Source organism: Talpa europaea, assembly GCF_964194135.1.
Source record: "Talpa europaea genome assembly, chromosome: 4".
Classification (NCBI taxonomy): Eukaryota; Metazoa; Chordata; class Mammalia; order Eulipotyphla; family Talpidae; genus Talpa; species Talpa europaea.
Window position 1 is genome coordinate 116,714,447 of NC_140070.1, and position 22,352 is coordinate 116,736,798.

A 22,352-nucleotide genomic window follows, 5' to 3' on the forward strand; every position below is an offset into this window, starting at 1 on the left:
AGTCTAGGCAGTTTTTGATCAGGTCATTCCAGTGTCTCTCTGGATCCTTCTCCCTCGCAGCTCACAGTGGCTCCGGCCTGGTGAGAAGAAAGGGGCCTCTTGGCTTCAGACCCACTTCAGAAGGTGGCAGGGCCACATTTCCAGCTCAGGCTGCAAAGGGGGCGCCCCCTCAGAGGTGCTAGCACTGTAGACAGACCTTCCCTCATTCTGGCAAAGAAAATGCTCTGAGAATAATTTGAAGGAAAACAAAAACCATATGCTTACACAAAGGTTCTATTATTTCAGATGTCCCTGGTTTGCATGTTAGATGTTTCTGAGGGAAGAGAGGCTGCCTGCTGGGCATTCCGTGGGAAATGAACAGATTAACGGTACAAGCTCAGATTTTACTAAAATGCAAAAATGTACTGTTTCAATTTGTTAACTTATTTCCTTAAATTAACTATAAACACGAGCGCCTTCTCCTACGTCTTCCTTTATCCTGTCTCTTGGTAACAAGGATTAACTGTGTCATGGCTGCTGCTCGCATCCCTTGGAGGCTCGGAAGTCCTGACTCGGCTGCAGCTCACAGGGCGTTCCCGGGCGCATCTCCCCCTTTCCTCCCCTACAGCAAAGGGACTGTTGGAAGCTAGTCGGGCTCAGGTCCCTCCTCCCTCACTAGCCGTGTGCAGGCTGAGCTTCCATTTCTCCTCCGCAAAGTGAGGGTAACACCCCCCGCACCCCCCCCCTCGCCCCTGAGAGGATTCACGCTTCTGTGCAGGCTGCACGCGCTCTTAAAATTACCCTCCCCACCCGGCCCAGGGGACGGGCTCTCTTCTCCTCTGAGCGCGGCTCCATCTGCGGCAACCGTCGCTCTCAGCAGGCCCCGCCCGCATCACACCGCATGGTGGGCAGCAATCTTCCCTGGATGGCACACGAGGTGCCAACCCAGTCATAACCTTCCTTGGTAGATTTCATTACTTCCTGGGAAAGCCGAGTTCTGAAGAAACCACCTTTCCACTCTCTCGAGAGCTTAATAACGTTAAGCATCATGTTATTGGCCTTAAGAGACAGCTGAGACAAGCCTCAGCCATGAGGTCCCAGCCCATACACGGCACGTGTGTGACACGCGCAAGGACATGCCCGGGAATACTGACGGCGGTGAGCTTTGAGAAGGGAATTACGGGTAGTTTAAGGTTTTACACCTTACTATATTTGATAAGTTCCTATATAATAAACATTTTTGTATTAATTTTGTAAAGAGAAGTTTTTAAAAAATAAAAAGCAGTTTAATCTGTTCACTGATTTCAGTCAAAAGAAAGTACAGTGTTGTTCTGTAACCAGAGTCAGCACTGCCCGTAGCTGCCTCCCTCAGCCACGGCGCTGTACTCGGACGCACGCCGTCCCTTCCCTGGGGTGACCTGTAGTCATTCAGACTCAAGTACCAGTACTCTGGGTGCTGCAGTGCACAGCTCCAGTGTGTCAGGCCTAACTCCAAAATTTTGGGGAAACCCCATCCCTGCAGCCCCTCCCGAGCAGATGGGGTTACTTTCCCTCCAAACAGGACCCACTCACAATGCCCGACTCTGATAACTGCCCATTCTGGGGCTCCTGTCGAAACCCCGGCTGAGACAATTAACATTCAGGAGAGGGGTCTACACAACGCCGCCACTCTCTTTCTTCCAAACTCAACTCCCTACAGGCTGACACGAAGTGGAGTTGGGTCCCGAGGCAGCTACTTGGGTGGTAGCTCAGTTCCTTCTCCTTGCAAAAATTCTTGCCTTTCATGAGTCAAAAGCCTTCAAAGCTGTTAGCTCTCATGAAGGGCTGATGTAAAAAGCAGTCACTTCTGAAATGCTTCTAATTTTTCAGCCACTGTGACAGCAGATGGTCACAGCAGGACTGTCATGGGAGTCCTTCCTTGGGACGTCAGCACCGACCACTTCTATTTTGGAGAGAAGCCAGCATGCTGCTCTATTGGCAGAAGCTATCTCCCACCTTGCTGGGCTTTGAAGCAGCTCTGTGCTCAACTATGTGGTTCCTTTGTCTCAAGGGGTCTGAAACTATGTTCAGGGTCAGCTTGTATTTTCCAAATTTTTTTTTAGACTTTTATGTAAAGTAATCCTTATGTAACTGTCATCTTGTGCAGCTACAAATTCTTTTTGGAAAGAAGTAGAATTAATTTACATATACAAATAAATATTATGCCTTTGTCCCATGCCAGTTCTTTTTGGCCTAATGAGGAACCCCACCAGAGTGTGGTGCTTCAAAGTCAGCAAAACACATCACAAATACTAAAAGGTTTATTGTAGATATTTTTGTTACACAGTTATGTTACACATTATGATACAAATACATCTGAAACATTAACACATATGGGGATTGTTAAATCATTTAATATTTCTTTTGCAAAAAGATAATTTCTTTCAAGCGTTCATACCTGTAAATAAGTGAATCTGTTGTCACTTGGACTGAATCTTCCATCCTGTAGATCTGTCACAGTCCACTGCTGAATGAATCTATACACTATTAACCTCGCTTGCAGAAGTTCCATCTAGAATATCTGAGCCTTTACATACGATATGGTTTTACTACAAAGCCAGGGCAGGCCCTACGCCTTACCAAAATACTTTCTTCTGTGTTTGCAACCCACAGATGCTGAATAAAGAAAAGGCAGATTTCTCCTATCACCTCCCTGACTACTTTTCCTGACTCAAACTTCTGAAGGACACGTAAAGAACATGAATTATGCTGCTTGGATAAGTTTCTCTATGACTCATAGGTTTCAAAGTTTCTTTGAGCAGATTCCTAACTGAGTGTGTCTTCTTTCTTCCACACAGACTATGTTATGAGACTTGGTACAGAGTATCTTTAATGAAATTGGACATCACATGGGCACTGCTAACCATCCTGTGTTTATTCACTTCTCCTTCCCACGGAGCGGGTCTCTGGCTATGAACACAATCCACTGTCACTGTCATTGCTTCTGAGCACCGACATCCCTGTCTCTTGGCTTCAGCAGTTATCTCTCTACCTTTAAGGCACTCACAAGTGTTTCTTTGAAACACTTTTCTTGGGAAAAACTTGACAAAGAACAGGACACTAAGTCCACTGGTGGGACAAATAATCCCAGCAGAGCCTGTCCCAGAGGCTGCTCCCCAATGGCCACTCAGCATGGATTCAGCAGAAGTTCCTGCAGACCATGTGACGGTGCAGACCCAGCTCTGCCCAGCAAGCACTCGAAGTAAGCTCCTAAGCCTGCCAAGTGCCAGGGCTTTGTGAAGGCTGCCTGTTACTAAAACATGAAGAGCTTCTTGGCTGTAGACAAAGTTTTCTGACCTACGCTGGGATCTGTCTATCCTTTGACAATCCTCTGACACTGGCTGCAGTATGTCCCTGTGCTCAGATCTCCGCTCGGTTTGCAGCCTCCCAGGCCTCTGTGATGTTCTGCACGGCATCACCACTTCCCGTAGCTGCCTCACTGCCTCAAGAGCTGAGTGTGGCTCCTCCACACCATGGTACCTGCCGAGTGCTGAGGCCCAATCCCCCTCCACATGCTAGTGGGTAACTATTGGGTAAGCCTAGCCCACAAATGGGCAGAATCTCAAAAAGCTGCTGGTCTCATTTTCTGCCTCCTGGAGGCTAGGCCCCTGGTGCCCCCTTGGAAACACTCAAGAGAGGAGGATACACAGCCTGGTCAACTCAACTCTGAGACCCTCTTGTGGGGCCTTCACAGCGGGCAAGCAAATGCAAGCCGAGAGCACATGCACCCATTCACAGCTTCACTCTATCATCGGGCAAGATACTTCTGTCCTAAAGGGCTTTGATCTGGACTAAACACTGAATTAAGTGGAGGCAATGACTTGGTAGCCACGACATTCTGAGGCACACAAAACGACCTCCTTCTCCAAACAGGAGTTGTCATAGTTCAAGGCTTCAGATACAACATCAAATCTTGCTTCTCTAGGGGCATCTTCATTCCATTCACTGGTCCTCATTCAATATCCCCATGTGTTTGTTTGTGAGGAAGTCCAGAAAAGGAATGTTGCAAATGGCCTGGTGAATATTACTCACTGTAATTTCCTTAGGAATCCTGGTCCAAAAAACAAAAGGTGTTAACATGTGCAATTTTCTCAAGCATCTAATAATTTAATCAATCAAGTTATCAGAGGCACCATCCACCCCTTGCCCTAACAGAAGGGGGTAACAATGAGTGACAAGGTTCAGGGTCACTCTGGGGACAGGCAGCGGCCAGGTGATTTTCTCTTTTTCACATTAATTCCTTTCAACTTTGGTGGAGATCTGGCCTACGTGCAATCACAGTAAGTCCTATTCAGGACTCAGATCTGATTCCTAGTCACAGACATGAGATGAATTTCAAGAAGTTGTAGCATGATTAGGAAAAAAAGACTATGGAGACTCCCTTGTGGCGCAAGGGGTTAAGTCTCAGCACTATGAAGCTGTCTGCAGCCACTGTGGCATGAGTTCCATCCCCGGCCAGGGAGATGACCCACATGGCGCAGCAGACCTCTCCAGTCTCATCCGCTGCTCCCCTCAGCAGTGTATTTCAATGAATCTGCCTGTTCTGCTCCCCACTCTGTCTGTGGTGAATCCTCTCACCCCTGCCCCCTGCACCTCTGGCCTGCACCCAGTTTTGTATGCATACATAAATAAATCTTTAAAAAAAGAAAAAATGACTATGAGGATCAAGGAAAGAGAAGTGAAGTAACGTAGAGAGCAGAATAGTGTTATTTTCAGGATTCAGTCTTAGCCAACTAAAAGCTGAGTCAAAGCACCACGGGACTCTGGGACTCTATTTCCCGTCGCTAGGCAAGCTGGATGGTAAATGTTTCATCAAAAGGGCTTTGGTCACTCTGTGGCTCCAGAATAAGGACCCCGGAGACAAGCAGGGGCCACAGAAGGCAACTGACCCGCTCTTGGCTTTCAAACAGGACAAGAAACAGCATCACTGAACTAATTTCCCTTCCTTTTCTCTTCTGCACTGCCCAATGTGTCATATTCCTGCTAAGTCTGACCAAACATTCCTCTGAATCAGGCTCCTTCATGTCCTCCAACACTTTGTTACAACTTTATGAATTTATGACAGCCTTTAAGGGAGAAAGAAAATATTTGCTGCAATTGAAAAAAATGTCAGGAGCTGGAACAAAGACCTTTAACCATAGTTTCAGGGCCCAAGAAAAGAAAAAAATTCAGCGTCCCAATCACTGACAATTAGAGAGGCAGCAAAGGGAGTGAGTGGAGAGCTATGGGTTTTAGGGTCAAGGAGACCTGAGTGTGAACTGAGGTCCTATCAGGTATTTGCTGGTCAAGTCAAGTAACATTAACTTTAAAATCCCAGCTTCCCAACTTCTAGAAAGGGAATAAGAATTCTGCAATGAAAAATAAATTAGGTACAAGGCACTACTGTTATCTTTAAATGCAAAGAGCTGGCGTTTGTTCCATTCTAACATAACAGAGTCCTCGGTGTCCCCGGGTAAAGTTGAGTCTTCCCAATCGAGAGATTCGTTCAAAATGACCAAGCTACCCGTGAGTTTGCCTCACACTGAGAATGTCCTAAGCACCAGCACCTCTATCTCCTACTGCGCTGATTAAGCATAAAACATCTCGATGGGCAGCTAAACTGTTAGGAAATACCTGTAAGCCTGATAATGCTGACTAAAGAGATGAGGGTACCTGTTGTGAGGTGCTGTCTGGTATCCAACTGCCAGCGCCTGTCTCAGGATGTCATTCACCAGCTGCTCCGTAGCCTATGACAGAAGATGCTGTTACTCTCAAACAAAACAAAACAAAACTAAACAAAACCAAACCAAACCACCTGCTTGCTGGCAAGACGGGATTCATCTGACCCCATCCTTCATCAGAAACTTTGGACACAACTATATCAGCTCTGAGGGATCAACAGTCCTTAAGGAGAAATTAAAGGCCCAAATAGGAGATGAGGACTAACAGGCCACAGTTGTCGTGTTTCTGAGAAATCATGAATCAGGGTAATTTTCAACAATTAGATGTTTTTTGATGAAAAAAAGATAAGGTTATCTGTAAAGCATCCAGGATTGGTCTGAGTAAGGAAGCCGGTCTTGTCATTCCCTTGCTCAGGGATGGACAGCTGTGACTTTCTTTTGCTGTTGTGATCTGCTGGAGAAAACCCAGACCCTTACAACTCTGTCACCACCTAAAGCAATGATAGCACTGACTTTCATCTCAGACTACTTAAAAATCACTTCAAGTGGCACTAAAACTATCATTCGTGTGACATTAGCACAGATATCTTGTAAATGCTTCAAAACTCAGAGGAACCATGATTTGGTTCATTTAAAATTCAGAAGGAAAAAAGAGGAGATGACTTTTAAATCTGGATGAGAAATCTTCAAACCTGTCATTTCTGTTCCTTTTCTGCCCCTGTTCATTACTTAAATCAGCCTGAGGTCCAGCTTGCCTGGCCCCTCGGTTCTTCCGCCCCGTAGGCAGCTCCTGACCCATCTGCTCCCAGCAAGTACCAACCTTTAAAATCATGTCCTCCACCACTGACGCATACACATTCTTGTGAAGTGCCACTGGTTGCAGGGTGATGCCAATCTAGAAAAGCAGAAGAAAGTCATTTGTTTCTCCGTCTACGCTAAAACCAAGCTCTCTCCAAACAAGCAAACTTCTCTGATGCCCAGAGAAATGACCAGGTGAATGAACTAACTTGACAAATGTTCTTACAAAATTCATGGGAAAGCAATACAGAAAATAACAACTGAAAGAATCTGTTATCCAATTTCTCCATGTTTCTCAAAGTGATTGCTTAAAAGTGCTAGTGAAGTGTTGCTTTTATTCTCAAATCCCCTTCATGGGAGATTTGCCATGAATTCTTACAGCGGGATGAGCACACTGGAAAGTGTGGAATCAGCTCCTAAGTACCCACGGGCCGAAGGTGAAGATACATCTTCATCTTGCCCTATTTTCATTTCCTCCTGTAAGTGAAAACACTGTCTTTCACTTTGGGTCCTTAGCAGCTATGTAGGTGGCAGACGCTAAAGAGCTGCTGAGCTCCACCGGAGGACACACGTGCTCCTGTTTGACAAGGGTAGTGTGTGCCACATCACACCACAGGCACGGCTCTTGGGAGCCCTAGAAGTGTCAGGGAGAGTGCACCCTCTGAAGCATGACTTGGAAATATTATGGTATGTCGCATGAGGAAAAGGGGCTACCACAGAGGCAAATGAGAAAAAAGCACGAGAGTAACACTGTCTGGATTGAGTTGCTTCTGCTTCAATTCCATGTTCAACCAGCAACCTTTCACATGCAATTAATTCTGTTGCCCAAAAGCCCTGATGCAGGAAGGTGGGTGAGCAGAGAATGAGCCCCAAGTTGACCAGCAGGAGGAAATCAGACACGCACATCACTCCACAAGCCTGGTGTCACCTTGTGAAGGGAACACCTGACCATCATGCACCTGGCTTGTGGTCTAGCAACACCTCAGGCCACAGCCCCCTACCTTTTGTGTGACGTCACCAATAAATTCAGACCCTGGGGTTGGTGGCAGGTAGAATTTCATTTCTTCCTGTTTCTCCTCCTGTTCTTTTTTGATGCTTATCTTTAATGGCTCTGAGAGGTTGAGGATATCCACCTCCTCCTCAGTCTCCGGCTCTCTTTTCTGAAACTGCTGCAGGTCCTCCAGCTTCCGGCAGAGGTTGTCAGCAGAGGAGAACGACGACGGGCACTCTAAAAGAGAGGTCATCGGTCTTATGACCGCTGGGATGACAACGGAAAAGGACTTTCCATCCTCATAAGATCAACAGTCTGAGATCCAGAGAAGAATGTATAAATTTCAAGGGAGGACCTTTCTTCTGGTTCTAAAATTCTATGGATCTATAATTATGAGAATTAGTAACTCATGCATTTGACAGAGACAGGCATTTTGTGTTAAGATAAAACTACCCATATTCTCACATTATTTTAATGTACACTGTGCATCCAGCCTTATAAGCTGATTTATATAAATCATATCAAAGAGTATTAGCTCTAGGGCCTCCCTGGTGGCGCAGAGGTTAAAGACAGTGCTATCAAGCTATCGCCAATCACTGCAGCACGAGTTTGATCCCCGGCGGCCAGGGAGCAACCCACATGGCACTGCAGACCTCTCCTGTCTCGCCCACTGCTCCCCTCAGCAGTGTATTTCAGTGGATCTGCCTATTCTGCTCCCCAATCTCGCTGGTGAATCCTCTCATCCCCTGCACCTCTGGTCTACACCCCAGTTCTTATACATATAAATAAATTGTAAAAAAAAAAAAAAAAAAGATTATTAGCTCTAAAGGCAGCAGGGACCCTGGGCATCTCAGTGTATGTACTGACTTTATGGATGACTTAGTGAGGTCCACACCAGGTACAAGATGGGGTAAGGGCACCAGGCACCCAGCAGGGTGGGGGAGGAAGATCCAGCTCCTGGTTTCTACTGCCATATCCACTACTGCTCACAAATTAATCAGTCACATTAGCAGAAAGTCTAGTATATGTAAAATCCTATGCTTTGTACATACACTACTAGTGGAGCACAGAAGTAGTCAATATGGTCTCTGCTCTCCTAAGAACTTATATAAATCAGACAAACCCTCAAACTTCTCATAGTAAATGGCCCTGGAGAACAGGGAGAAGAGATGCCTGCAAAGTATCATAAAAAACAAGAGGCTAATGCTTTAAAAGACACCCCACTCTGTTGTATTCCAGGTTCCTTCACGCTGGGAAGAGGAGGCTGTTTTCTTCCAAAAACGGGATTGGGAGTATGAAACAACCATTGTTAAAGGTGCAACTCAAAATATTCTTCTCCCTATTTCATGCCCCTACTCCCATACAGCACAGCCATCTGTGTCTTTATCATAAAACAATTCACTTATCTGCAACATTATTGGTTGTTTACATCTGTACCTCCAACACTGGGAAGTTACTTCCTAAAGAGGTCTGGAGAGAATGATGCTAAGGATGGGGGCTCCTGAACAAACATTCCTGGTCAGGGCACAACACCTGAAATGCTCGGGCACAGACGTCCAATATAGCTTATATGGGGGTTGACAGGGACATAAGGGAACAACATGCCAGAGGTTCTTGTTCTCTATGGCAATTTCTTCCACATCCTCAGGTCCCATGACCTCAGCAAGGAAGGAACCCTGGACACTGCAAAGGTTGACAGGGTCACAAAAGCATGGAGGCTGAAAGGCTGAGGGGAGTGTGCTCCACAGAAGCCCCTCTGAAGGCTCACCCGGCTCGCTGTCAATCTGGGTCAGTACATCCTCAATTGAGTCCCCGTCGCTCCTCAGGCTCTCAGGATCAGGGGGCGTGTAGCCATGGCAGCGACACCAGTGAGCAATGTGCTTAGTTTTAAGGGGAGTCAGGTGGTGAAATCGTGGATTCTTCTCCAGTATTTCTTGTAAGACTTTCCTCATTGTCATTGCTCTTTGCCACTTGAAAAAAAGAAATTTTGGAACCATAATCAAATTCTTCAATTTAGCTGCATGTTTAAACATGTCAGCCAATTGTCAATTACCATGTTAAATTGTTAGAATAATTTTTTCCAATCTAAAACAATCTCTATTACTCCTCAACTTAAAAACAAAGTAGAGGGCCTCCCCTGGTGGCGCAGTGATTGAGCGCTGGGTTGCGAAGCTGGCCACAGCCTCTGCAGCGCCGGTTCGATCCCCGGCTGCTCCCCGGCCACCGGAGGAGGGTCCCACATGGCGCGCAGACCTCTCCTGCCGCCCGCTGCTCCCCTCAGCAGTGTACTCGGTCCTTCTGCCTGCTCTGCTCCCTGCTCTGGCTCTGGTGAATTCTCTCACCCTCCCACGCTTCTGATTGTACCCAGTGCTTGTATAAATAAATGTTTTTTTTAAAAAAAAAATAAATAAAAACAAAGTAGAACAACTTCCACTTAAGGTCTGGCCTATCAGGTTTTTCACCCAGTCTCAAGCTATGATCCCCCACTTCTCTCCAGTCTTCCCCAAACCCTCATGCTTTCCCACAGCTTCCTGAGCACACCGTTGTACAGCCCACTTCCTCTCATAATCCCTCTCTGTCTGGCATAGAAATTGTCACACTGTTAGCATTCAATAACACTTGATTTAATTTTTTCAAGTTTTAGAATTTTGATTTTAATTTACCCAAAAACAAAATTACTGGCACAAGCATTAATGTAGGAAAGGAGGTAAAATCTCAAAATTCCTTTTTTAAAAATGGTATTTACAAGCAGTGCTGCAAGTTGATATAATACTTTCTTTATGCCATAACATAGATTTAATTCTAACATACTGAAATTCAATATATGACTACACGTTCAGTACACAGGAATTCTAAAAATTATTTTTTAGAAAATGTAAGGGGTGTTTTACCAATATAAGAAAATAAAATAGATTTTTCAAAGGCTAGCCTTTGAAGAATGAAATTTTTAACTGAGGAAAAAATTTCCCCATCAAATACTTAATATGCTGTAAGTGGCATCACTGCTCCATGTGATGGGTTTAGGAAAGTAGCCCGAACGAACACGTGTTTTGATTCTCTTCTCCCCACAGGTTCTCAGCAGGCAGACGTAAGATTACCTCAGCAGCTCTCCTTTTTCCAATGTTCCAGCCATAATATTGCTCCACAGACTTTGCAGAAAAACAGCTGGCGTCTACACCTAGAATGTACATGTTTGGTACTCTCTGAATGATGTTATGATTTAAATCAAACCATATCTGTAGAGGCATAGCCAATAGCTTCTTTAAACCTTTTATTGGATATATATTCCTTACTGGGCAACTTCAGATTTAGTGTAAATAGAAGGGCTTCTCCTTAAAAGTGAAGGCCTCTCATTTGAGTATAGTGAAAACAACTCTTCTTTGGGAAATAAAGCTCTTTGGTAGGGGAAGTGGGACAGGCGCTCTATTAGGGGCCAGGGGTTTCCTAGCCAAGGAAAGGACAGGCGGCCTCGTCACTAACTCACTAAATGGTCTCAAACTCCACCGCCACTCTGAGCTTCAGTTACCTCATCTGTAAAATGAGAACATTGGGGAAGATGGTTTTCTGAACTTCCTTCCAGTCCAAGTAGTTTATATTTGTATCTAAATTTAAAACAAAGTTTCTGAAATTCTTTCTGCTAGGCTGGGAAAATAATCACTTAAAAGGATACTTTGAAGTTCCTTACACTGAATCCCTGAGATTCAACTACGAAAAAAAGATAACTGATTTGCTATTATAGCTGAGAAAAAAAATAAGCGGGGTAGTCTGTACCTGACCTTTCCTTCATATTCCCATGAATGTGCTATGAAATTTGCTTCATCCCTTCTCTCTTAAATGTTCACTGGGATGTTGCCCAAGAGCAGACACCTAAGTCTCCATAGGCTGCTGCTCCCCCCAGTAAGGGCCATGGATTCTGTTAGAATAACTGCAGCTGAGAAGCAAATTATTTCATCCTGCCAACAATGGGTAGTGACAGAGCAGACTTCACTGCTGGAGGGCTTTACAATCCTGTAGTTCTACAGAGTGACTGACAGTGTCAGACCGAAGAGTAACATCTTTGGAGTCAAACAGAACTGGATTTGTCTTCTGCCTCAACACCCACAACTAGTAATCTGGGCCAAATTATTTAACCGTGCTTATTTTTAAATTTCTCATTTGCAAAAAAAAGACCTATAGCACAAAAAGACTGATTAAATTAAACAGAAAATGTAATGAGCCTGCACAGTGGCTGGCACAATCTAGGCAAATGTCTTTCCTTATTAATAGACATTGAAAACAAATGCAGCTTTAATTATACACATAACATATATACATACATGTAAAAATTTCCTTCTGCAGCTCAACAGTAAAACTAACTGGTTGTTGACTAAGATATTGTGAATTATAAACCTTGCAAATGAACTTCAGCTAAAACATAAGGTAACTACCACATCAGTATTAATTTATTATACCAAGTGATTAAGTTGACTCAATATCTCTATTCACAGCTTAAAAAAAATGCATCCCTATATTTAGTATAATCATCTTACTTTGTGCTGTGATTAACGGGATCTTCTTTACTACTGCAGTTAAGAGCTGTTGGATCGTCTCTAAATGGTCTATCCTAAAAAGGACAAAAGAAAATAAATCAAGGTAGTCAATACATGTAGCAGTTTCAATCTGACCTTATGCACATTCTCTCCTTTTAATAAAGATATCAGAACTTAGTATCTTTCCTTCCATACATAGACAGCCTTCTTTAAAAATGAAGCACATTTTATGCTTAAGAAGAAAGTGTCAAGACTAAATAAACAGATTAGACTTCCAGGAGTAGCAAATTATATAAATGTCACATTTGTTTTACCTTCCTATATTTTAAAATACAATAGCTATCTATTTTTTTTTTTTTTTTTGCAGTGTCATTGCCACTGGAGCAGAAAAATCCTATCACACAAATGCCTATTTTAGGGTTATTATAATCCATGCTGTATGATGTGAAAATGTCTGAGATTCCTCTGCTTCCAGCAGTTTGAAGTACTTCAAAATATATAGCCAGAGTTGAGTTCCTAACATGAAAATTATGAAATCTGAGGGAATATTTGTAGAAGAAGCAACTGAGCATGTGTGTACCATGTGAAGGTATCTGTGTAAGATTAGGTGGTTGTATGACACAAAATGTGTACACACCTGAATAACCATGAGCACTTTCTTTTTGTTTTTTTTTTCTTTGATCTAAGCAAATTTTATTTCATACTTTATGAAGAAGGTTGTCTCCACTCTCAAAGCATACAGAACACTTCCCGCGAGAAATTTCATACCCAAGGACTCAGCAAAGAAAGTACATGTGGGTAAGTTCAACTGAGAGAGGTACACAGTTCCACCAGAGGACTGTGAGGCTGTGCTGCTCGAGCCACATCGATGTATAAAATGAAGACTCAAGCTGTGCATCAATGTTAATACAGTTTACCACCCAGGAACAAAAACCCCCCAAAGAGATAACAGGTTTCTACCCATCAGCTCTACACACTCAGGAGCCATGGATATGGTTTTTAAAAAAGACTGAAATAATTACTTAATGACATAGTTTCCCAGCTCAGAACTTTCTTCTGTTTTCACTGCTGTCTGACCCTCCTGAGAGAGGCAGCTTGGCCCAGGAGCTTCTGGTTCAGTCTTCACTAAAAGGGAAGGGCAAAAAAGGGAGCTGTTAGGGTTCGTGATGGAAGGACACATGTAGCCAGAAACAAAAGCTCTTCCAAGGAAACTCAGTGAGAAAACTGCCACTCCAGCTGTTGTGGGGACACAGCCAGGAAATGGAGAGAGTGCCTATCATCAAAGGGTCAGCAGGCAAGGGAAGAGTTGTAGCCTGGGGGTGAGTGGGAGGTGGGGGTGGAGGCTGGAAAATTCCAGGCTCATGACAGGGTAATAAAATGGCTGTACAGATATTTCTTAAGGGGCCACAACACCATTTTGTGAGATCCCTCTCACACACGCACACACATACATGCACACACGCAAACAGTTAATGCCACGTAAAAGTACAGTGCTGCTATGTTCTAAGTTCTAATATTCTTTGGAGAGCAACGGTCTGGCTAAGTATATCAACTTTCAGCAGTATCATAATGTTCTGAGACACAAGACAGAAAGCAAACTCAGAAGCAACTGTAATGTCCACCAAAAGGAGAAAGGATAAACAAATTATGATATATTTGTACAATGTAAAATGCTACTCAGCAACAACACTTATGAATCTCAAAAATACGAAATGAATGAAATCAGTCATAGAAGAATGCATGTACTTCCACTCATATAAAGTTAAAAAACAGATACAACTAATCTATCATGTAGTATGCTTAGTATCTCTGCATTTCATCCACAAAATTTTAATTCCACTAAAATAAAAAAAATAAAAAATCAAAACAGAGATGCTTGGGCTCGAAATTAACTGAATCAGAATCTAAATGCGGAGGGTCTATGATTTATACCTACTATTGGAGAAATGTTGGTCCAGACTAATACAATTCTTTCATCAATTATCTTTTGATCTGGGGTTGGTAAACTTTTTCTATAAAGAACTATCCAGTAGATATTTTAGGCTTTTATCATATGATCATATGATCTTGGTTGGAGCTACTCAACTTTGAGGCATCCATAGAAAATAAGTAAATGAATGAGTATGGGTGTATGCCAATAAAACATCACTTAAAAAATAGGCAGAGAATGTAGTCAGTCAATCCTTCCTTAGATTCAAGTTACAAATCCACCTCTATTCAAGACTATTAGAGAGATGATCTTGGCATGCCTGGAAAAGCAGATATATTTCAAACTCCAGTGCATTGCTTTCTAGTTCTGGGAAATAACTATGGGGAATTGGTTTTAGGATATCCTCCAGCCCCCAAGGATACCAAAATCTGCAAATAATCAAGTTCCTTATGTAAACTGGTGCAGTATTTGCTTAACACCTCTGCAATTCTCTCATGTACTTTATCTCTAGAGTACTTATTTGATGTAAATGCTATGTAAATAGTTGGTATACGGTATTGCTTAGGGAATAGTGACAATAAAAAAGTCTGACATGTTTACTACAGATGCAATCATTGTAGGCCTAACTATATAATATGAATTTTCAATCCATGACTGTTTAAATCTGTGGATTCAAAACCTGTAGATACAGGGGATTGACACTAATCATATATACTCCGTATCTCCATTCTTCAGTTTCATCATTTACAAAACAGGCATATAGTCATCCGAAGCACTGTGATAATTAGTTGCATGTGTGTGTACATACACCTATGAAGCAGCTGGCATGGTGCCTGGTACGTTTTAGGCTCTTAATACATGCCAAAGTATGATCCTACTTAAAATTCCTTAACCAATACTATACCCCCTGGATAAGTTTCTCTATTGGTCTACTTCTCCAAACAAGCCCTTTGAGTCTTGACTATTCCCTTAATCAGCCATGCCGCACCACTTATGCACAGTAAAAACGCTTCACTATTTTAAAGTTCAGGTTTGGGGCCTCGCCTGGTGGCGCAGCAGTTGAGCGCTGGGCTGCCAAGCGGCCCCCAGCCTCTACAGCACAGGTTTGATCCTTCTGCAGCCGCCGGCGAGGGTCCCACATGGCCCACAGACCTCTCCTGCCACCCGCTGCTCCCCTCAGCAGTGTACTTCATCAGTCTACCTGTTCTGTTCCCCACTCTGGCTCTGGTAAATTCTCTCACCCTCCCGCGCTTCTGACTATACCCAGTGCTTGTATAAATAAATAAATAAATCTTTTTTTTAAAAAAAAAAACAAAAAACAGTGTAGGTTTGATTCCATGTCCCACACAAAGTCCTATCCTATATTTCCACCAACCCTGATCAGGCTTCCTAAATATTTTGGTATTCATTTTCCAGATTTATCTTGCATTTATTAATCATTGTTGTCGACTTCAACTCTCTTCAAACTGAATATAAGTTGTTGGAAGACAGAAAAGATGCTTTATACATCTATTTCGCACAATGTCAAGCCTACTATAAAACACTCCGTACATAGGCACTGATTGGTTCAGATGCTGAAAATTCAAGTGACTCAGATTACAGTAATAGTGCATAAGATTTTGGCAAAAATACCGTAAGAAACTATATACCTTTTGCAACAGCTGCTGGAGCAGAGCTGGGGACAACTGGAGCTGGCGTAGCCACAGGCAGAATGGTAGGTGATTTGTTGGTAGAAAATGACTGAACCACTGAAAAAGAAGGGGAGAATATAACAAATAAAGAAATTATTTTAATAAGGATGATCGAACATCCAGGTGATAGCCCCATAGTAGGCTAGTAACAAAAAAAGGTCAATGCAACAGAAACGATAAGGTCCTTGGCCTTTCCTTAAAACAGTGAGTTGACAAAGTGGGCGGTTAGTAAATGAACTACCATCTTCCAGCTAGAAATGGGGCTCTGTTACTAAATGAAGAAAATAAAAGTCAAACTGTTAGGGGGAAAAGGATGTCCCAAAGCAAATTCCGTATAGGCTTTGTGGACTCCACCCCCACCCCAGGTCAAAGCCAAAGACACTGGGAACTCCACATCCCATCACCACCAAAGGGAAGGTGGCTGGGACCTGAGGGTGGGGTTAAGCAGCCAGGTGGATACAAAAGGCAGACACGTGGGCTTTGGGGGCTCTCGCCATTTTGGGCTCTCGGCCAGCTTGCAGCGTCTGGTCAGCTCTGAGAGGGACTTTGGGTTTCCAGGTCGTCGGATCGGGTAGGACGCATTAAAGACTTTATTTCCCTATTTTTTCCCTGAGTTGTACCTTTTTTTAATTTTTTTTTTCTTGTAAATAAACCTTTTATTAACCCTTTTGTGTGTGTCTGTAGTAGAGTATTCATAAGTCTCTTTAAAGCGCGCGGGTGAGGACCCACAGTCAGGAACCCGTTTAATATCGGGGCTGCCCTATAACAAAACTAACCAGAACTCTCTCAATGTTTACAATGTTCCCCTTTGATGGGCAACTATTTAGAAGTCAGTAATGGATAACCTGGGTTGTACTTCCAGTACTAGGAACAATGCTCTCGAGTTCAAGGTGCTAGGAAGAATGATGACAGCTACAGGGCAGGCTGTCCAGAAGAGGAGCAATCACAGGAGGACAGAATAGAGACATTCCCCCCAAGACAAACAAGGAGACAACCACATGACAAGCTGGTGGGGGAAGAACTTACCCTTATTCACAGGCATCAGTATTGTCTGCACACCTCCAGATGTATTTACACTGAGTGGCTTGAGCTGGCTGGGGATCGTCAGGACAGCCTGCTGGGGGTTGGACTGACTGGAGTGAATCTTTAACAATCCTAAAGTAAGTGGGAAGAGAAGGCTGAGCTGAAAATTGGACACTTCCTTAAAATTCCTGCCCTCTTTAGCATTCACTTTTCTCACAGGAGGAAGGGAAATTTACCCTTTCAATAAACAAAGAGCTGGAAGCCTGAAACAATGAATGTGTCAGATTTCACAATAAAACAATGAAGTGACAATAATGATTTATTTTTAAAGTGTCTTTATCTCAAAATCATAAATCATAAAGCAATCCATAAACTCTTGGTAGAGTAGAGCTAAGAGAAAGGAGAAAAGGTTTTTCAAAGTGCTACTACAGGGCCTCCCTGGTGGCGCAAGGGGTTAAGACACAACCTATGAAGCTGTCCGCAGTCACTGTAGCACAAGTTCAATCCCCGGACAGGGAGCAACCCACATGGCGCAGCAGACCTCTCCTGACTCACCCACTGCTCCCCTCAGCAGTATACTTCAGTCAATCTGCCTGTTCTGTTCCCCACCCTGTCTCTGGTGACTCCTCTCACCCCCTGCACCTCTAGCCTGTATCCCAGTTCTTGTATGCATAAATAAATAAATGTAAAAAAAAAAAAAGTCCTACTACAGAGACAACCAATATTAACTTTTGAGACAGCTCTTTACTGTATTTTCACTCTCTGACAATTTATTTGTTTTGTTTTGTTTTTTTTGTTTTTTTTTAAAGTATTTTGAAATTCCATCTTTATTTATTTATTTATACATACAAGCACTGGGTACAGTCAGAAGCGCGGGAGGGTGAGAGAATTCACCAGAGCCAGAGCGGGGAGCGGAGCAGGCAGAAGGACCGAATTACACTGCTGAGGGGAGCAGCGGGCGGCAGGAGAGGTCTGCGCGCCATGCGGGATCCTCCTCCGGTGGCCGGGGAGCAGCCGGGGATCGAACCGGCACTGCAGAGGCTGCGGGCAGCTTCACAACCCAGCGCTCAACCTCTGCGCCACCAGGGAGGCCCTGATTTATTTGTTTTGTATAAAGCTATGATATGTACAAACTGGATGTAAAATTTTTTATTTTGATTTGGTAATTGTCACTTTTTTTTTTTTTAAAGAGGCACGTATTTTATTTTTTTATTTATTTGTTTGTTTGTTTGTTTATACATGCACTGGGTACACTCAGAAATGCGGGAGGGTGAGAGAATTCACCAGAGCCAGAGCAGGGAGCAGAGCAGGCAGAAGGACCGAAGTACACTGCTGAGGGGAGCAGCGGGCGGCAGGAGAGGTCTGCGCGCCATGTGGGACCCTCCTCCGTTGGGCGGGGAGCAGCCGGGGATCGAACCGGCGTCGCAGAGGCCGCGGGGAGCTTTGCAACCCAGCGCTCAACCGCTGCGCCACCGGGGAGGCCCGGTAATTGTCACTTTTAAAACCTTCCCTGGCTCCTGACTGGCTGAAGAACTGTTTTCAAAGATAGTTTCAAAGCAATTCAGAGTCCATTTTAATCTGGTCACATCGTATCTATCTCCCTCACTTGCTGGCCAGAGAGAAACCCACATGGCAAAAAAAGGTTAGAGGTGGGGTTAGAGAAGTGGGGCAAAAAATGGCTATTTTCAGTTACAAGCCTTCTAGTACTTTTTTTTAACTGATAAGCATGTAATTTTTTGGTAAAAATAAAAATATGAAAACACCAGATCACCATCGTACTGCCCAAGGACACTCTCAGTAATTACTTACTGCCTGATTGATGTAACACTCATCTATTCCAAAGAAAGATTTTATTGTTTGTTAAACTTTTGATCTAGAAAGTTTTTTCCTTCATTAAAACCAACTTCTTTCTAAGACCTTAAAATATCTTGGCGCCCTATTTTGTTTTTTTTTGCTCTTGTTTTTTTTTTAAAGATTTATTTATTTATGGGGCCTCCTCGGTGGTGCAGTGGTTGAGCGCTGGGTTGCGAAGCTGACCGCAGCCTCTGCAGTGCCGGTTCGATTCCCCGGCTGCTCCCCGGCCACTGGCGGAGAGTCCCAGATGGCGCGCAGACCTCCCCTGCCGCCCGCTGCTTCCCTCAGCAGTGTACTTCTGTCCTTCTGCCTGTTCTGCTCCCTGCTCTGGCTCTGGTGAATTCTCTCACCCTCCCGTGCTTCTGACTGTACCCAGTGCTTGTATAAATAAATAAATAAATAAATCTTAAAAAAAAAAAAGATTTATTTATTTATGCATATAATAACTGGGGTACAGGCCAGAGGATTCACCAGAGACAGAGTAGGGAACAGAACAGGCAGACTGACTGAAATACACTGCTGAGGGGAGCAGCGGGTGAGACAGGAGAGGTTTGCTGTGCCATGTGGGTTAACTCCCTGGCCAGGGATCGAACTCATGCTGCAGAGGCTGTGGGTAGCTCCATAGGTTGTGTCTTACCCCCTTGCGCCACCAGGGAGTCCAGGTCCTGATCAATTTTGATGAAGAGTCTGATGTTACATAATGATTTACTACTACTAAGGCAGATAGGCATTTTTGAAGCACCGATATCTTTTCTTCCCTATGCTTCACTATTTGTTGGATTTACTCTAACAGACAATCCTATAGCCACTGACCCCAAAAGAATAATATGATATTATGACTCCATTTTATTTTTTGGTATTAAGAGTTTCCTCCTTTTTCATTTGCTTAGTTTTATACGTACAAGAACTGGGGTGTAGGCCAGAGGTGCGGGGGATTAAGAGGATTCAGAGACAGAGTGGGGAGCAGAACAGGTGAATCTACTGAAACACACTGCTGAGAGGAGAAGTGGGCAAGCCAGGAGAGGTCTGCTGAGCCATGTGGGTCTGCTCCCTGGATGGAGACTGAACTCATGCTGCAGTAGCTGGCTATAGCTTGTTACTGCTGAGACTTTAACCCCTGTGCCACGAGGGAAGCCCTATATACCTCATTTTACAGCTGAGGAAAATGAAACAAATTAATTTTAACTAAGACAACCTGGGCTACCATATTTGGGCTCTATATTACCTATAGACGTAAAAGGCACACTTTTTTGGTTTCATTTAGTATAGGTACAAAGATACACATCTTACCAGATCTCAAGGACATTGCTTGAACACTACTCAATGTGATAACTAATGTTGAAACTTAAGACATGGAGTCAACAAGGCTAATCTGTTTTATACATTCTGTTTATGAAAAGAAATGTATGAGTTTTATGAGTTCTATTCCAAACTGTTTAAAAAAAAAATGGTACTTAAAAAGGAGAATAAACTCTTAGCTCTCTACAAAATTACACGATGAAACAGCTAAATGCCCAATTGGTAACAAATGGCTATAGTTCTATTGTGTTATTTAAAAACTATTAACCACACTACAAAACCATCTCAGACTTAAAATTTATAAATGTAAAATAAAAATTAGTTTATCTAAAAAAGCAGCTATGTGGAAAATGTTACTGGGTTAATTATTTTTAATTTATACAAAATACTTTTTAAGACATTCCAAAAATATTCTAGCCCAAAGGGAGAATAACATTATTATTATGACACAACTGACCTGATACTGTGGCCTTCCCAGAGATGGGGCCTGGTGTGGGCACCAGTGATGTGGCACTGATGACAGAGGGGGTGGGAGCTTTGCAGGTTCCCATGGTGGCCTGGGTCACACACACTTGTTGCTGCCCAGAAGTTTTCATTACAGACCCCACAGTAGATGATGAACTGGGAGCTGCTCCTTCTGACTGCTCATCCACAGGGCCAGAAATAAACAAAATGAAGAAGAAAGCAGTGTAACTTATATAGAAAAATAGCTGCCACATAGTATAGTCTATAAATATTATCTGTTATCACCTGCATTATCTATGATTAACACCAAAAGATCATTTAAAAAGGCTGCTCCAGGGCCTCCCTGGTGGCGCAAGGGGTTAAGATGCAGCCTATGAAGCTACACGAGTTCGATCCCTGGCCAGGGAGCTACCCACATGGTGCAACAGACCTCTCCTGGCTCGCCCGCTGCTCCCCTCAGCAGTGTTTTTCAGTCAACCTGTCTGTTCTGTTCCTCACTGTCTCTGGTGAATCCTCTTACCCCCCTCCACCTCTGGCCTGCACCCCAGCTCTTGATGCATAAATCAATAAAATCTTAAAAATAATGTTTTATGTTTCATTGTAATTTTCTACAAATGGCCAAATTCTCACCTGTTGTGCAGGACCATTTGCCGAGAGGGCCACAGCTGGTGAAGTGGAAGTTGTGATAACCCCTCCTGCCACTCTCAGCATTGTGGTTCCAGGCTTTGAGAGTTGTGAGGTGGCTGGCACAGACTTCAATGTGTTATCAGATATTTTCATTAGAGACGCCTGTCCCCCAGGGGCTGCCTGCATAAGGAAATGGGTTGAAATAATAATGCTGCCTTGCTTAACAGGCATAATTTATTCCTTACAAACTACTTATGCCATGAATTAAGAGCACATACATGAAAAGTCTTACTAATCAAAACTATATGAGGTGTTTATGTACCTTTCTAACAAGCTCTCATGTTTACAATCTTTTACCTACAAATATGTTCCTTTACCCCTAACACAAAACAAGTAAATGAATGCATTTGCAAATCACTATTGGCAGCAGTGCCTTCAAAGACAGGCCAATTGTTATCAAAATTATTGAATCAAAAGTGCTTTTAAATGAATATATATAATCTTTGAACACTGAAAAATTGAGACAGGTCAGATTTAAATGGGTAAGTTCATGGTGCCATAGAGTAGTATAGGCTCAGCATTTTGGTATCACTTAACAAATTAAGAGTTTCAGTGGTTTAAATAAAGGGTCTGCAAATTTTTATCTGTAAATGTCCTAAGTAAGCATTTCCAGCTTCACAGAACATCAGGTCTCTCTACTGCAGCAACACAGCTACTGTGAAAGCAAGAGATGGGAGTGGTTGTATTCCAATAAAATGTTACTTATAAAGAAAGGATGTCTTGGACTGATCTCCAGCCAAAATGACTGCTTAGTGTCCAAAATTAATGCACCCCAAAGTAGATGCATTTATCAGTCTCTGCAGGTTTACTATGTGTCAGGAATGGCAGAAAGCACTTTTGCATATCTTGTATCAATTTCATGAACTTTTATAGGTATATTATAGTTCCAGTTTATGGATGAAGAGACTAAGTTTAGTCACACAGCTAGTGACTGGAAGAGCCATAATCAGAATCCAGAAATAGTAACCATGACATAATACGCATTGGATTTGTATGCAAATTAAAACCACAATGAGGTGTCACACCACACTCATTATAACGGCTAAACAAAGAATGATTATCTTTCATGCTGGTGAGAATGTGGAACAACTGAAATTCTCCCACATTACTTATGGGAGAGTCAAATGTTATAACTATTTTGCAAGGTTTCTTATAAATATATACTTTCCCTATGACAAACCATGCACTATTCTTCTGTACAAGACGATCTTTACAAGAATGTTTAAACAGTATCATTCTTAAGTCAAAATGTGGAAATAATCCATGTCCATTAACAAGAGAATAGAATCATGCAACAAAATACCAATCAGGGATAAGTAAGACTAAACCACCAATACATATATGGATAAATCTCAAAAACATGTTGAACAGGGCCTCCCCAGTGCGCAGCAGTTGAGCGCTGGGTTG

General features: G+C 43.1%; 1 protein-coding gene across 2 annotated transcripts in view; it reads right to left on the minus strand.

Moving 5' to 3' along the window:
- Positions 1 to 3,960: 3,960 nt before the first annotated feature.
- YEATS2 (YEATS domain containing 2) overlaps positions 3,961 to 22,352 on the minus strand; it is a gene marked incomplete at both ends in the record, with an annotated part of 70,811 nt that continues 52,419 nt past the window's right edge. For both annotated transcript variants that reach the window (XM_084232216.1, XM_084232215.1), the window contains 12 exons: positions 3,961 to 4,069; positions 5,671 to 5,744; positions 6,499 to 6,573; positions 7,478 to 7,704; positions 9,236 to 9,437; positions 10,566 to 10,645; positions 11,997 to 12,070; positions 13,019 to 13,121; positions 15,576 to 15,674; positions 16,644 to 16,772; positions 20,251 to 20,434; positions 20,889 to 21,065. In XM_084232216.1, coding sequence (XP_084088342.1) covers positions 3,961 to 4,069; positions 5,671 to 5,744; positions 6,499 to 6,573; positions 7,478 to 7,704; positions 9,236 to 9,437; positions 10,566 to 10,645; positions 11,997 to 12,070; positions 13,019 to 13,121; positions 15,576 to 15,674; positions 16,644 to 16,772; positions 20,251 to 20,434; positions 20,889 to 21,065 — 1,533 coding nt within the window. The remainder of the gene's footprint in view (positions 4,070 to 5,670; positions 5,745 to 6,498; positions 6,574 to 7,477; positions 7,705 to 9,235; positions 9,438 to 10,565; positions 10,646 to 11,996; positions 12,071 to 13,018; positions 13,122 to 15,575; positions 15,675 to 16,643; positions 16,773 to 20,250; positions 20,435 to 20,888; positions 21,066 to 22,352) is intronic.